The following is a 16,291-nucleotide window of genomic DNA, read 5'->3' on the forward strand; positions in this document are numbered from 1 at the left end:
CCTGCTGTGTGGGAGAGAGGGTCAGCAGAGGGAGGTGCGTCACATTCTGAAGACAAGAGGTGTCTTCAGAACGTGCAAGAAGAGCAGGACCCAAATACAAAGGCAGAGGGGGAGGAGGTGCACAGAGCCCTCCGCCTTCTCTGCAGAGGACATGACTGGGGGTCAGGAGCTGGCAGGCTGCACAACCCTCCTTCAGGCTTGACTTTCAGTGGGCAGTGTGAGGTTGAGAGAAAGCTGTAGAGACAGAGCTGTACAGGACTGTGGGCACCCTGACTGTCCCTTCTGGGTCTGAGGCAGGAAGTTTAAGGGGAAACCAGCAGCAGATGTTATCCCTGCCTGCAGTTCCTGGGGTGCCAGCTGGGTCTGCCGCACTGGTCAGGTTCAAGCACAGCAGAAGGCCTGCAGGCATTACAGCTTGGACAGCCACAATGCAGACCACATGACAGTTAGCTCTTCATTCAGTGGTCAACAGCAGAAACACCTAACACACTAGAATTTATTTCAGGACTATAATTTTACTATAGTTTAATATTTAATATATAATTTATTTCACATATAAAGACAATTCTGGCTAATATTTGGATATGGTAATGGCCTGGGGTTAGGTGAATAACTGAGGTCAAGGTCAGGCCTGGGCAGACACCATCTTGCTCATGCCTGAGAAGTAGGCTTTCTCTCGCTCACTCATCACTTCAAAATGCAAGGGCCTCCTGCAGAAGTTGCATTCAGCTGACGAATGTGGCCTCAGGTCCAGCCCGACTCGCTTCCATGTGACCAGCAGCTTCTCTGTGGGGGAGAATCAGAGCACATGTCCACACAAAACCTCCACCCAAAGGCTCCCAGCGGCATCACTCCTAAGACTTCCACAGTGGAGGTGACCCAACTGCCCATCCACCAATGTATACGCGAAATGAGGCCAAGCCACACGGACGATTGTGTGGTGACGAAAAGAACAGAGCTGGCACTCAGGAGGGCAAAGGGGGAACCTGAGCTCTGGGCCAGCCTGGGCTACAGACACAACCAGATCTCTTTTTATTTTTAATTTTTTTAGTTTTTGGTTTTTTGAGACAGGGTTTCTCTGTGTAGCCCTGGCTGTCCTGGACTCACTCTGTAGACCAGGCTGGCCCAGCGATCCGCCTGCCTCTGCCTCCTGAGTGCTGGGATTAAAGGCGTGCACCACCACGCCTGGCTGAGTCTGTCTTTTAAAAAAAAAAAAAGTGAGGAAATAAAATAAGCAGTAGTGAGTGATTCTGTATCGTTCACAAAGGTCGTCCCCTCCCCCCTCCCCAACACTAACTGTCCAGGAAGTAAGAGCAGCCACTGGTGGGTGGACTAGGTAGAAGGGAAGTGAATGCTAATGAGTGTAGCTTCATTCTTAGTGATAGAACTGTCCCGGAAGCAGACGTGATGGCTTCTCAATGCCACGAATGTATCTAAAACCCTTTTAATTCTGTATTTTAAGAGGGTAAATCCTTATGGTATACCAATTAATCTCAATGACACTGTTCTAAGAATTGGGTCTTACTTCACAAGCCAGATTCAGCAAGCTCTGCAGTATCAACACTAACCTGAGTATCTGGGGGGCGGGTGGTTGCTCGGGGTGGGGGGGGAGTGCCCACACCGTGTACCAAGACCTCAAGTTCAACCCCAGCACCAAAACCAAACAAAATACCCTGAGCATCCTGAACAAAAAGTCTGTCTTTGGAAGTTACGACAGCTTGGGAGAGCCCAAAGGGCAAAGTTCATCTGTGGCAATGACAAGCTACATCTAAAAGCCCCCAGTCTCTGCCTTCGGAATGGACATCAGGGGTTGTGGGCAACAGTACAGAGGCACCAGAGTGAGTTGCTTCCAGGGCCGTATGTTAGGGAAGGGAGAGCAGTGCAAGGAAATGTGAGGCAGATTCCAGAGACCAGGCCAGACTTGTGCCGTCAGAGGCCTCCAGCCCCTGATCAGCCGCAAGCAGGCATGCAGGAGACGGGAGAGGACACAAGTGCAGAAGGCTCCCTGAGAGCTTCCAAATGGGTGTGTGTGCACACTCTTAAAGTGAGTCACTGCTGTCTAATTTTAGAGTTTTGTTATGTGGCATCTGAGGGCACAGTTAGCCACTTGGAACAAGAGAAACCAATTTGCATCTGAATGCATGAGGGTAAACACCCCAAGAACTTTGCAGGAGCTCTGAGCAGGCTCTCCAGGTTGCGGTTGAAGTGAGGTAGAGCGTCCCTGCTCGGCCTTCCTTGACTCACCCAAGAAGAAGTTCATCATCTGTGGGGTGTGGTGTGGGGTGGGGGCAATCCGCAGGAGCTCCTCCCCACGCGGCACTGTTGGGTAATTGATGGCCTGGACGTAGATATTATGCCTCGTCATCAACTCATCACAGATCTCTGTGTTTTTAGCGGCATCGGCAACCTAAGTTCCACCACAGCAAAAGTCGGGTGAGAATAAGACATGCTAATTTGGCAGAGAAAGTTAAGAACACAGTGTCCAAGGATGAGGCTCAGGCTCCAGGCCAGACTATAGTTAAGTGTGCAAGCCTGGGGGAAATAGGAAATGCTACCTGACTTCAAGGGAGCTCTTGCAGGGTGGACGGATACACTGGAATGAAATGCCACATGGCTGTCCTCCCAGGCCTTGCACGGTCAAGGAGGTACTTTCCCCATCCCACATCCTTGCTCTCAGGAGGTACTGCCAGCTCTGGCTACACTAGCTGTTTTCTTATATTAACTGTGACATCATCAGAGATAGGATTTGTAAGGGGAGGGCAAGATCTACTTTGAAATTTATGAAGTGCAAAGTCCCACTTCACAGCTGCCTATGCTAAGGCTTCTAGAGTTTTCCAGACACACGTTCTTGTTTACCCTGCTAAGGTCAGTGCTCTGGGGAAGGAAGTTGTGCTTCAGCCTCCTGGGTTCAAAGACTTCATTCTTATTGTGAGGGCAGCCCAGGCAGCGGAAGACAGAGACATGGCCAGAGGGCCGCTGGCTACAGTCCCAGCACCAGTTGCAGCTCCGCAATCACCCTGCCCAAGCCCAACTTCAGGAAGGTAGAACCAGAGCACTGGCCTATCATGTGTGGAGGCACAGGCTCCCGAGGGTCAACGACAAACAGGCCATTACCCGCACAGGGATGATGTGACTGGGACAGTGGATGACGGGGAGGCCAGCATCCATTAGCATCTGCCTCATCAGCTTGACATTGCGCTGGTGCTGGCGGCGAAGGGCACGCCCCTCACTGCTCTTCAGGATCCGCACAGATTCCAGGGCTCCAGCCAGCAGCATGGGTGGCAGGGAGGTGGTGAAGATAAAGCCAGCAGCATAGGACCGGACGGTGTCGATCAGCAATCTTGTGCTGGCTATGTACCCTCCAACACAGCCGAACGCTTTACCTGGGAGGAGGAGCTCTGTTAGGCTGGCAAAGGCAACATGACACATGAGCGACACCGCGCAGCCTCCAGGCACTGACTTTGCTGTAGTTCTGAGGCCAACCTTGCTACTCAAGCAAACTGGACCTCTGGACAATTAGCATTTGCTGGGTAAATACAAACACTCAGAACCTGTTAGGGCTTGTTTTTCAGCTCTGGTCAAGGCCCTTGTGTAATCTGTATCTCAGGTTTCTGGATTAAGGACCTCAGAAGGGTTCTCAAGAGCCTTACCTCCGCATTCCAAAGGGAACGTTTTGCTGACCACAAGAGGATTAGGTAGGTTTAAACTCCTATAGTGGAAAATTACTGCACCTGGCTCAATGTACTAGACCTCCAACAAGCCTCTATCACAAACTGGAATTTGGCACTTGAATAGGTGGCTTTCCCCCTGCCATCTCCGGGTCTTCAGGAGCCAGACCTCTCACCCCATTGCCAGGGCTGGAGGATGCTGGGTTTTGCCTGATGATCCTTGACCAAGTGTAGGCTTTAGCTTGGCATTCAGCTAACTGCTATATAGGCATCTCAGTGCCTTATCAATTACTCGATGTTTAAGGGGGGAAAAAAAAACCCTTAAATTTCTATAACCTCTTAATGATTCATTCTCACAGACAAAAAGCAATGTCTATAGTAATGATCTATAGACAACTCATTTATCTTCTCAACAGGAATTCAGATATAGATCCTATTGCTATTTCTATCATATTGATGTGGGGGGGGGGAAACAAAACAAACAAACAAACAAAAACAGGCATGAGAAGGTCACTGCACACCCAGTGAGCTACGCAGCCAGGGCTGAAGGCCAGGCTTCAGGGTGCCAGGCAGGAGAGGAACAGGCCGGGCTCGCTGGGGCAATGGCGCTTCCCAGGGCCTGTTAGAAAAGCACTGGGGTTCTCTCTCCTTTTGAATTCAGCAGCAGAGTGAAGGCTTCTGTCACACACATCTATGGCGGGAATGAGCTCAAATGACAAGAAACGTAATTTCTGCCACATTTAGCTGTGGGAGTCTGTGAGCCTCCATGTCCCCAGGGATCCTGGGAAGCTGGTCTAGCATTCACTGGGATGGAAACACCCACTAAAGATGAAATGGCGGCACACACCTGCCTACTCAGCACTGAGAACAGAAACAAGGCCAGCCTGGGCTACAGACTGAGACCCTGCCTCAGGAAAACAAAATTTACTTCAAAAAGAAACAAGCCAGGCCTTTCATTTACCACACAGGTGCCAGTCAGAGCAGCCAGTCACTGATCTTGTTATATACCCAAAGTTTAGTGTATAAGGACAGGACTTACAAAGCATACATACCGAGGGTCCCAGAAATGATGTCCATTTTTGGCATGACACCATCCCGATCACCGATCCCGCCACCTCGAGCCCCATACAGACCCACTGCATGGACCTCATCCACAAACGTGATGGCTCCAAATTCATGGGCCACATCACACAGCTCTTCCAGTGGGCATACTGCTCCTGACAAAAGCCAAGGAAAATGTCAGTAGCAGTGCTTAGAGCCAAAGCAAAGTACAGTCTATTCTTTTTGGTTTTTCGAGACAGGGTTTCTCTGTGTCGCCTTGGCTGTCCTGGACTCACTTTGTAGACCAGGCTGGCCTCAAAATACAGTCCATTCTAAGGGGTCACTTTTAGTACTGGAGAGAAAATGAACTTCTCCCCCAGTTCCTGTCTGCCTTGAGGTCATACAGCCTAGCAACAGCCAGAGCAGAAGACCCAGCTACCCCATCCACATAAAGTCTCTCAATTACAGAATCCCGGCAGAGAAAAAATGCAAAACCAGCAACATGACATTTTTGTTTGTTTCAGAGCTGGGTAAGGACCTCATACACAGCTGGGCAGAAGCCTGACTACCAGTGACATGTCCAGGGCCCACGCACCGTACTCTTTAAACAGTTAGAGCCCAGCTCTCTATCTCAGGCTCCAGGTTAGTCTCTGCATAGACTTACCATCCATCGAATGAACGGTTTCAAATGCTACGATCTTGGGCACCGAGGGGTCAGACCTTTGCAGCAGCTCCCTGAGATGGTTGACGTCATTGTGGCGGAAGATATATTTTGGCACTCGACTGTTGCGAATCCCTTGGATCATGGAGGCATGGTTCCCAGAATCCGAGTAAATTTCACAGCCTGACATGAGGAAAGTGTTACTTAGTGGCAGAGGCATCAAGACAAATATATCCTGGACAGGTGCAACAGACCTTTTCCTGCTGCTAATACCTCGAAAATGTCCAATACAAAAACACCATGGGCTCAAAAACCTAAAGTCCTGACGCAGCAACTAGCGACTGCTTCTCCTCTGGGAAGAGGCTAAGGCAGAGACAGCCCACGACCGCTAGGATGAAGCTCAGCTGCAAAGCCTCAGAGTCCCATGAGCTGATGCCTTGGCTTCCATGCCAGCATCAGGAAACACGAAAGACAAAGGCCATAGAGAACACTCTTCAAAGCCACAATGTCACATGCCAAAAACTGTCTTTAAATATGGGTAATAGTGGCAAATATGGGTACCTCATTTCAAACTCAGTGAAGATACAACTAAATGCAATGAAGAGTTTTGCTAAAGGAACTTCTGAGACTATGAAGGAGACTTGCGTCAGGAGCTTCAGGACAGGACCTCCTGTGTCTCCACTGATCGTGCCCAGCCGGAGCTCACCAGGCACCGTGTGCTCAGCACAGTGCTTTGACTCAGGGGTGTCAGGCTCAACAGGAATGGGCCTTTGTAGCAAATATTCTTATTATGCAGAAGCCTCAGAGTGCTTCCTTACCTGGCATCATCTTAGCCAGGGTGAACAGAGTAGAGTCGTTGGCCACAAAGCAGGAGGAAAACAAGAGGGCTGCGTCCTTGCCATGGAGGTCAGCCAGCGCCTGTTCCAGTTCCACATGGAACTTACTCGTTCCAGAAATATTCCTAGTTCCACCGGCTCCAGCACCATGCTGTTTCACAGTCTCCCTGTTAAAAAAAGGAAAATCCCAATATTCCAGGGTCCAGATCTCCAGAACTCACTTAAAAACCCAGAAGACTTACATTCCTACAACCCCAGCACTGCAGCAGAGCATGTCTCCAAAAACAAAGATGGGAAGGCTATGGAGGAAAGAACTAATGCTGACCTCAGTCCTCCAAGCACATACCCACCTCACCAGACACTCACAAGTACATAGCACACATGAATACACAATACACACACTCACACATGCACACTTTGGGACGGGGGATGTAGCTCAGCAGGTAAAGTGCTTGCTTAGAATACACAAAGCTCTGAGCTCAGTCCCTAGTGCTGCATAAACAAGCATCATAGAGTATGTGCCTGTAATCCTAGCACAAAAAACCCCACAAACGACAACAACTGATCATGCCTCAAGTAAGCAAGAAAACTCAGGGTTCTTTGTTTGTTGTTTTTGAAACAGGGTCTTGCCGGGCATGGTGGCGAGTCTAGGACAGAGAGACCCTGTCTCAAAAAAAAAAAAAAAAAAAAAAAAAAGAAAAAGAAAAAGAAACAGGGTCTCATTATATAGCCCTTGGCTGTCCTGAAACTCACTATGCAGACCAGGCTGGCCTCAAACTCACAGAGATCCACCCACATCTGCTTCTCCAGTGCTGGGATTAAAGGTATGTGTCACCACGCCTGGCTTCATAAATCTTAAAAAGAATTGTTAAGAAGGCATTTAGGAACTGGAACTGGGTGTGGTGGCACTCGCCTGTAATCCCAGCATTTGAGAGGCAGAGGCAGGTGGATCTTTATGAGTTTGAGGCCAGCCTGGTCTACACACTGAGTCCAGGACAGCCAGGAACCCTGTCTCGAAGAGAAAAAAAGAGTGAGTGTTTAGGGTTGGAGCAATGGCAAGGGCTAAGCGGTTAAGAGCTGCTCTTCCAGAGGACCCAGCACAGGCCCCAGGCACACTCTCGGCAGAAAACAACAACAACAGTGTTTATTTAGCAGTCACTAAGCTTTCTTTTTTTTTGAGAATGAGAGAAAGCACACTCTGGAAGGCTCCGCAGCACTAGGAGACATCACATTACTGCCCAACCTCAAGCATGACTCCCTTTAGCAAGGCTCTTGCTCTCTCAAGCCATGGTGGTCCTCCTGAAGGACAAAGATGGGACCTTAATCCTTTTTAACATGTCCTACTGAAATAGCCCCTCCACCGTCTATATACTAGAGTTTCTCTACAAAAGGCAGAGATTTGTAGATGTGGCTAAGCTACAACCCCAGCCCAAAAGTGTTCGTGTGTGTGTGTGTGTGTGTGTGTGCTTACTGTGTATTCGTGTATGTTATGTGAGTCCATGGGGTGGGGCGGGGTGGGTGTGAGCTCATAGGACAGCATTAGGTCTTTCCTCTATAGCCTTTTCATCTTTGTATTTGAGATACTCTCTGCCCAAGACATCATCTGTAGAGATTTTCAAAGGCTAAGAATACCATGCCAGTGAGATGGTTCAGCAGGGAAAGCCCGGTAACCTGAGGTCAAGCCCAGAACCCCTGTAAAGGTTGAGGGAGGGAGTAGGCTCTATGAAGAACAGTAGTTTATCACTGTGGTACACTTTCAGTGACCAAATAGTCTCCTATCAAAAATCCAGCTAAATAAAGCATCTATATCTTGCCAAATAATGACAGTGGTATCTGAAAACTGACAGCTACTTACAGGACGGCCGCACATACTCGCGGGTGGCGACTCATGCCCAGGTAGTCATTGCTGCACCAGACTGACACCTGCTTTTTGGTGATGAGGGAGTCTGTGTAGTCATCCGCCATGGGGAAGGTCTGTGCTCTCCGGTTCACAGTTTTAAACACTCGGTAGGTGTGGTCATTTTTCTTCTCATCAATTTTCTTCTCAAAGAAATGATCATATTGAAAAGTAGAAACAGCTAGAATGGAAACAAACAGAAGATGGTACAGTTTTTTTAAGATGCATATCTGGCTTTTTGGGAGGGATGGACCTGGGTTCAAATCTCAGCTTGGCCATTTAATGGCACTATATCCAGGACTAGAATGATGCCCTAGACTGTGATGGGTAAACAAGACTGCACTTGGCAAGTATTTGGCCCGCTGTCCAGTGCATAGGCGACAGGTAATAAAGACGGAAGGCCAATGACCAGCAGCACGCATGGCCACTGAGCCCAACAGTACTCAAGCAAGGGCCGCGGGCTTCAACTACCGCCTCACCACACACTTCACATTTCATCTGACATACAGATAACTCACAAACAACAAGACTCACATTTTGGCAAGTTATCCTGAAGAAGATGAGACACTCTTTCTGGCCGCTGCTGTCGTATGATGTCCTGGAAGTTCTTCAGCAGTCGGCTCTGATCCTGCCCATCAGTTTTCACACTGACCACGCTGGGGGCCACTGGGCTTTGGGCAACCTCTAACAGAAGTGATAAGAAGCCCAGAGGGTGGATGAGCCTTTCACTCTTAGTTCACCACATTTCTAAGCATACTGTCAAAAACAGCTTATGGGGGGAAGAGGCGCATAGCAGGAGATAGCTCATCGGCTAAGAGCACTGGCTGCCCTCCTGGAGAACCGGGGTTCAATTCTCAGCATCCATATGGCAGCTCACAGCTGTCCATTAACTACAGTTTCAGGAGACCGGATGCCCCCTTCTGGCCTCCTTGGATACCAGGCACACTTCAGTGCCCAGATATACATGCAGGCAAAACATCCATGCATTAAAATCATTTTTCCCCCAAAACTAGCTTATTGTCTGGGTGTGTTGGTGCATGACTTTAGCTCTAGCACTCAGGAGGCAGAGCCAGGCAGATCTCTGTAAATCTGAGGCCAGATTGTGCTACAGAGTGAGACCCTGTCTCAAAGCAAAACCAAACCAAACCATAGCTTATTGCCTGTTTCATGAAAATGCTCGGCATGAGCCAGGCATGGTGGCGAGCAGCAGTAATCCCAGCACTCGGGAGGCAGAGGCAGGTGGATCTCTGTCAGTTCAAGGCCAGCCTGGTCTACAAAGAGAATTCCAGGACAGCCAGGACTACAAGAGAAACCCTGTCTCAAAAACAAAAACAACAAGAAATTTCTCAGCATGCTGAAGCCTTTAGGGGCTGTTGAGAGCTCAGATGGGGTTAGGGTTGTCACTCCATGGCCATCAGCAGGACACACAACTTGGGAGTCTAGGCTAGCACTTGCTGCAGCAATACGAGAGTTCTACTTTCTATTCTGCCGAAGGGTAGGAAGGACTCAGGAGAAAAACTAATGCTGCTATCTGTTCAAGACTACAGGTTATTTCCAGAAAGTGAGCATGCTGGGAAGCTGGCTCCCTCCTACACCCTCACCACAAAGCAAGCGCCACATTTTGCAATATGGTCTGGGCTGTATAGCTTGAGGACTTTCCTTCCTCTCTGGCCCTGAAAGAGGAAGGTATTCACGCTATCACTACGCAGACCTACTAACAGCTCCCATGGAAACTGGAGGGTCTCAGGAGCCCCGTGGACCACCTCACTCTTTCCACTGGCTGGAGTTGCTGTTACCTTTCCTCACGGCATGCATTTCCTGCACATCCTCCTGAAGCTCCAGACTGGCCTTGCGGAAGACACTGCTGCCTGTCTGGCTCAGCTGTGCAGCCAGGAAAGGGCACTTGCTCCCAGAGCCCTGGCTTGTCGCAGGTGACGGGTGTCCAGACGGGAGCTGTGTACTGTCTGGAGCCTGTGCCATCTGGGACTCATGAGGAGCCTGCTGGACTGTAGCTTTGGCAGTTTTCTCTTCTGAGGAAGGAAATGGAAAGAATGAGGCATGAGACCTGCTCGTGGAGTACATAAGCAAGTCAAACCCTTCCCTTATCACCTCAAACTTTATACTTGTTCTAGCTATAACCACACCCTTGCTAAACCCTGCTACCACCCTTTCTCACCGCCCCCCATAACCGTGGTCTTTTGAAAGAATTATTTGCCCATCCCAGTTACCTCTCAAACCCACAAGAATTCTCCTTATAAATCAAGAACATTATTTTATATTTTCAGACAACCCAACATTCTTTTTTCATTTGTTTAAGACAGGGTCTTGTTATGTAGCCCATGATGCTTGACTTGGCCATCCTCCTGCCTCAGCCTCCTAAGTGCTGGGTTTATGTGTGCACTTAGCCCCAAAAGCTCTTGACATGGATCACTGTCTACCCCATGGACACTCAGCATAGGTCAGGGAAGTAATGCTCTCCAAGGCAACCGGGAGCAGTCACACAGTTATTTGTTCTTCCTATTTTCTAAACAGATTCCTAATAAAACTCAGCCAGTTCTAAAAATACTTCTGGGTGGGTGGGGGAGAAGGCAGGCTATCACTTAGATCTTCAAATTGTCCTCAGACTATCAGTTTGTGTGGAGAAGAGCCAGGCAGCTGCCTTCACACAGCTCACCTGCTTTCTCATCTAAGATCATCAAAGGCTCTAGCCGGCTGGATCTGTGTTCTAAGCTCCAGGCACTCCTCGGCCTTTTAAGCAATGTTCACATTCCTTCTAGAAATGTCTTCCTTCATCATTTTGGAATACTCCTGTGAGTCACGGGCTGCTCTTTCTACAACTTGGATAAGGTGTCTCAATACAGTTTCCATAACATGTTCTATAAAAGGAAGTCAAGAAATGGTACTCTGGGTCTACAAAGTGAGTCCAGGACAGCCAAGGCTACACAGAGAAACCCTGTCTTGAACCCTGACTCCAAAAAATGTTATTTTGAAATTAACTTAATTTTACAAGTAATGCAGATCTGTCATGGAAAGTCTAGACAACGGGAGGAAAAGAAACATTCTAACTCAAAACATGGCTGCTATGGACATTCTGAGAAAAGACAATTAGCTCTTGACAGGAAGTCTTTCGAAGGACTAAGTCCTGCCTACTTACAGAACAAACATTCCTTTCCTACAGGCCTACACTGAAGAGAAGCCTGGAAGGTGAAATGTTCACCAGGATTAAGTGGACTCTGAAAAGGCCCTCTCCTGGGAGAACTTGGTGAAGACCAGCTCTGCTCTGTTCATTAAAACTTATCTTTAGGGCTGGAGAGATGGCTCAGAGGTTAAGAGCACTGTCTGCTCTTCCTAAGGTCATGAGTTCAAATCCCAGCAACCACATGGCTCACAACCATCATAATGAGATCTGGTGCCCTCTTCTGGTGTGCACGAATTACATGCAGGCAGAACACTGTATAAATCTTTAAAACAAAAACAAAAACAAAACAACTTATCTGTATAGTGGGTGTGGCAGTCCACGCCTTTAATCCCAGCACTCAGGAAAGCAGAGGCAGGTGCATCTCTGTGAGGCCAGCCTGGTTTACAGGACAGCCAAGACCACACAGAGAAACCCTGTCTCGAAAACCAATGACCAAACAAAAAAGCTTATCTGTATGAGATGGATCCATGCATTGGCAATCACTAACAAACACCATGCCTTACTTATGTAAAGCAACTATAGCTGAAGCCAAAGAAAGACAGACAGCAGAGTGGTGGTTGCCAGGGGCTGGGGGAAGGAATACAGAAGTTAATGGTTAATGGATGTTTTAGTTTAGTGAAGAAAGTTCTGGAATTGGATGGTGTTGGTGACATAATAACACGAATGTATGCAATACTGCTGAATCATCCACTTAAATGATTAAGATGGGCAATGTAGTGGTGCATGCTTACGATTCTAGCACTTAAAAGGCTGAGTCAGGAGGATTGCCACAAGCTGGAGGGCAATCTTAGCTATAATATGAGATACTGATGGGGGAAAAAAAGCTAAAATGGTAGGAGAAACAAAACAAAACAAAACAAAACAAAACCCAACAACCGGGGCTGAAGAGACGGTTTATTGGTTAAGAGCACTTGTTGCTCACCCAGAGGACTCAGATTCGATTTCCAGCACTGAGAGGGCAGCTCACCATCATCTGTAACTCCATTTCCCTCTTCCTGCCCCGGGGCACCAGGCATGCATGTATGTATCACTCTTACACATTTTGTTTTGTTTTGAGACAAAGTTTCTCTGTGTAGCCTGGCTGTCCTGGACTCCCTTTGTAGACCAGGCTGGCCTCAAACTAACAACGATCTGCCTCCCGGTTGCTGGGATTAAAGGCATGCACCACCACACCCAGCTTTTTGTTTGTTTGAGACAGGGTTTCTTTGTGTAACAGCCCTGGCTGTCCTGGAACTCACTCTGTAGACCAGGCTGACCTCAAACTCAGAGATCCACCTGCCTCTGCCTCCCAAATGCTGACACATACCTTTTTTTCTTTGTTTGTTTTTTCTTTTCAAGACAGGGTTTCTCTATGTAACCTTGGCTGTCCTGTAGCTAACTCTGTAGACCAGGCTGGCTTCAAACTCACAAAGATCCGTCTGTCTTTGTCTCCCAAGTGCTGGGATTAAAGGAGTGCACCATCCCCCAGCAGTCATAGTAGCACATGCCTTTAATCCCAGCATTCAGGAGGCAGAGGCAGGTAGATCTCTGTGCATTTGAGGCCAGCCTGGTCTACAAAAGCAAGTCCAGGGCAGCCTGCCTCAAAATAAATAAATAAATAAATAAATAAATAAAAATAAAAAATAAAAAAAAATAAACAAGACCTAAACTGGCAGCAGTAGCTCAGGCCTGTGATATCAGCACTTGGGAGGCAGAGGTGGAGTCATGACTTTACGGCCAGCCCAGACTACACAGTGAACTCCAGGCTTGCCAAGGATACAAAGAGAGACCCTGCCTCAAAATACTAAACAGATTTTTTTTTTAAAGTATCCCTTTACAAGCCAAAGGCCAAATCTTTACTGAGGAAAAGGTCACAAGTGAGCACTTGTACCAGACAATGAGGAAATGCTAGAGCCCAGCAGATCTAGATCTGACGTACAATCCAGAAACCGGCACCGTTCAGTTTTAAAGCCAGGAGCATTAGAGGCTCCTAACTCAGGAGTCAGAAGGGCAGTTACACAAGATGAACCCCGACCCCCTTCCCCATACACTGACAGAGTAAGTCCTTCCTCAGAGCGGCCTTCGCCACCAAGGGGGACATCTTCACTGTTAACGCTACTTACTCTCATTGGCTGGAGGGGTTTCTTTGATCTGCTGGCAGTGTACTGCTGAAGTGGACATGGTCCGAGGGGCCGGCTTGGCCCCAACTTCCATCATCTTGGGGCAGTTTTGAGCATAGAACAACAGAGATTTTCCTGCCTTCTGTAGAAAGGCCTGAGGGACTCGAGATAAGAATGGGCATCTTCGAACGACAGTCTCCATGTCTGCAAAGTGTGCTGGATCCTGTGGAAGAATCCATGATGGCTGATGTCAAGGGAGGCCCGGATACACACCTCACTCAAAACAAAAACTTAAGGACAGCATGGACATTGGAACTCAGTAAAGGGCTAGTAGCCACACACTACCCAGGTCACCAACTCCTTCGTTCTCCACCGCTATAGAAAAGCCCCCTGCAAAGCAACTCATCAGAGCAAATGAGGACGATTAATAACTAAGGGTGTGGAAGGAACGAAGGACAAGGCAGAACAGGTGCGGGAAGCATGAGGCTGGCTCCTCAGAGGGGGCGCTGTGTAGGTGGGACACCTTAGCCCACACCCAGGGGCAACAGTGAGGCTAGCCGAGAAGTCACTGTCACCTATCCAGGTTGGGAGAACTCCTTGGAATCCTAACAGCTCGAGAAAGGGGGAAGAGTCTAGGCTAGCCCTGAGTCCCCCGAGCCAAGGTCATGCCTGAAAAAGGGGGCAGAAAGAAGGGTTAAAGGCAGGGCTGACAGAAGCAGGGCCAGACAGCCCAGAGAGTCTGGCTGGTGGAAGGGGGTCGGCAGTGAGTCATGGGTTCTCTAGGGTCAGAAGCACGAGAAAGAAAAGGGTACAAGGGAGATTCTGGAGTCCTGTCAAACGCCGAATGTCAGAAAGGGACGGAATGGGGGAGTCGGAGGTAGCCCAAGCGGTAAAGAGTGGAGGATGGACTCAGAGCCAAGGTGGGGGCTGGAGGGGGATGGGGCTTGTGGCCGCGGTGGCGAGGCGCGCCCGGCTCCCGTGACCACCAAGCGCGGCCCTCACCTGCGCGGGCTCTCGACGAAGCGGCGGTGGGCACTCGAGCGGAGGACGCTAAACGAACCAGTGCCCTTGTCCACGAGCAGCCTCAGGCCGCGACCGCTGTGGCCCTAATATAGAGCCGGAGTGACCGCTGCGCATGCGCCGTGGGTGCGGCCTGCCGCGCGCACGCGCACCGGAGTCGGCGAGGCAGGATTGCAGGTCCCTCTGTGTGGGCCCGGCTCCAAGTTGGTGGGATTGTGTCTCTGGCCTAGGCAGGCGAAGCCAGGAGGGCAAGGTGGTGGACGAGCAAGTTCCTCTTTGAACCCCTTACTTTCGGCCCTCTGTCACTTTCCCTGAAAAGCCCTGAGCGTCAGAACCCTGTGTCGGGCCCCTCCCCCAACCCCCCTGAGGGCAGGGCGTAAACCAACCACCCGGGAACCTACCTGCTAGAAAAAGGGATTTTTGGACATAGAAAAAGGGGTTTTGAGCCACGGTCTTAAGATCTGATCAACGAGAGGCTTTGTTTTCGGCGATGACAGGGCTTCTTTACTGTATGGATGTGCTAAGGGGCCGCGGACATCGGGTTGAAGAAATAGCAGCAGAAGGGAGTTCAGCGGTGGCACGTTCTGGTCCAAATTGAAGAAAAGAGAACAGAGCAACTGACTGATGGAGCCCATAGCTCCACAGCTCTAGTCACCCAGATGACGAGAGTGACATGACAGCATAGCCTGACACAGGATTTAACAGCTATAATTTATTGCTCTGGGTTTTGTTTTGAGACAAGGTCTCGTGTAATCAATCCAGACTGGCCTCAGAGTTCCTGTGTAGTCAACCTTGAATTTGTAGTCATCCTGCCTCTACCTCCCCAGTGCTGGGATTATGGGGATGAGCCTCCGTGCCTGGAGTATACAACACTGAGGACTGAGCCCAGGGTCTTCTCCAATCCCTGACACTGGTTTTGTTGTTTTGTTGAGTCAGGGTCTTTCTTTGTGGGCCACGGTGGCCTCAAACTTTCCCAGATTCTCTTGCTTCCGTCTCAAATGCCAGGGTTAAATCATGTGCCGCAACATTTAATCAGCTCTTGATTTTATATTTTATGGATCATTGTCCAAAGTCCTTGGTGTCTATGACGTACAGCAATTAAAGGGCTTAGTACTGCATCCTGTGTTAATCCAAAAGATGAGAGGAAAAAAAAAATCACTGGCCAAAGTCATCACAGCCAAATTAATTAAAGCAAACTGTTTTTATTCCTGTACACATACTGCTTCCCCCATAAGGCAGGCTTTAAGAAGTCAGCATTGGCCGGGCATGGTGGCACACACCTTTGATCCTAGCACTTGGGAGACAGAAGCAGAGGCAGGCAGATCACTGTGAGTTTGAGGCCAGCCTGGTCTACAAAGCAAGTCCAGGACAGCCAAGGCTACACAGAAAAACCCTGTCTCGAAAAAATAAAACAAAGCAAAAAAAAAAAAAAAAAAGAGGTCAGCTTTGGACATGAGGAATACAAGATGTTTATAGCTCAGGGGTAGAGGAGGTTTCCAAATGGGGGATTTTGCAGGAAAAAATAGGCAGGGCGACCGGAGCAGAACATAAGCATACCAAGTTAGTCATAACACCCCCTGAAATAAAGGCATGATTACAAGGCGGTCATAACGTGGTCATGACAACAGATAGACATCGCAGCCTTCTGAAACAAAGGTAAAGTTGCAAGATGGTTATAACTTTTCGAAACAAAGACAACGGTTGCCGTTTCCTGGAACAGGCAGTCTAGAAGCATCTGTAGTTAAGGTTACAGGCGGGCCATAGCCCAATCCTTGAGAGACAGACGTGCTCATAAACAGGAGTGAACCTAGTTTGTCTTTGCTCTAAGATGCCTTTGAAGCTTGAGATGCAGGCAGGCTGGTCCATCAGC

At 48.9% G+C, this 16,291-nt stretch overlaps 1 protein-coding gene across 2 annotated transcripts; it reads right to left on the reverse strand.

Annotated features, from left to right (window-relative positions):
- Positions 1 to 500: 500 nt before the first annotated feature.
- Positions 501 to 14,556, reverse strand: Alas1 (5'-aminolevulinate synthase 1). 2 transcript variants are annotated; one of them, XM_051140579.1, is made up of 11 exons: positions 14,404 to 14,556; positions 13,405 to 13,624; positions 9,900 to 10,133; positions 8,638 to 8,787; positions 8,062 to 8,284; positions 6,189 to 6,373; positions 5,374 to 5,553; positions 4,721 to 4,885; positions 3,115 to 3,383; positions 2,245 to 2,407; positions 502 to 786 (listed from the first exon to the last, which is right to left on the reverse strand). In XM_051140579.1, the coding sequence occupies exons 2-11, from the start codon at positions 13,601 to 13,603 to the stop codon at positions 626 to 628; spliced, it is 1,929 nt and encodes a 642-aa protein (XP_050996536.1). In that variant the 5' UTR covers positions 13,604 to 13,624; positions 14,404 to 14,556; the 3' UTR covers positions 502 to 625. The 2 variants fall into 2 exon arrangements, with proteins under 2 accessions (XP_050996537.1, XP_050996536.1); XM_051140580.1 differs by lacking the exon at positions 14,404 to 14,556 and having other exon boundaries at positions 501 to 786; positions 13,405 to 13,622.
- Positions 14,557 to 16,291: the final 1,735 nt, after the last annotated feature.

Source organism: Acomys russatus, chromosome 32 (genome assembly GCF_903995435.1).
Source record: "Acomys russatus chromosome 32, mAcoRus1.1, whole genome shotgun sequence".
Taxonomy (NCBI): Eukaryota; Metazoa; Chordata; class Mammalia; order Rodentia; family Muridae; genus Acomys; species Acomys russatus.

Excerpts from the sequence above, each read along its gene's own strand:
- Alas1 (XM_051140580.1), bottom strand. The coding sequence starts at position 13,603 with ATGGAGACTGTCGTTCGAAGATGCCCATTCTTATCTCGAGTCCCTCAG. Across the intron at positions 8,788-9,899 it reads AATGCATGCCGTGAGGAAAG|AGGTTGCCCAAAGCCCAGTG; the intron begins GTAACAGCAACT and ends CACTTCTGTTAG. Across the intron at positions 5,554-6,188 it reads CCTGGCTAAGATGATGCCAG|GCTGTGAAATTTACTCGGAT; the intron begins GTAAGGAAGCAC and ends TCCTCATGTCAG.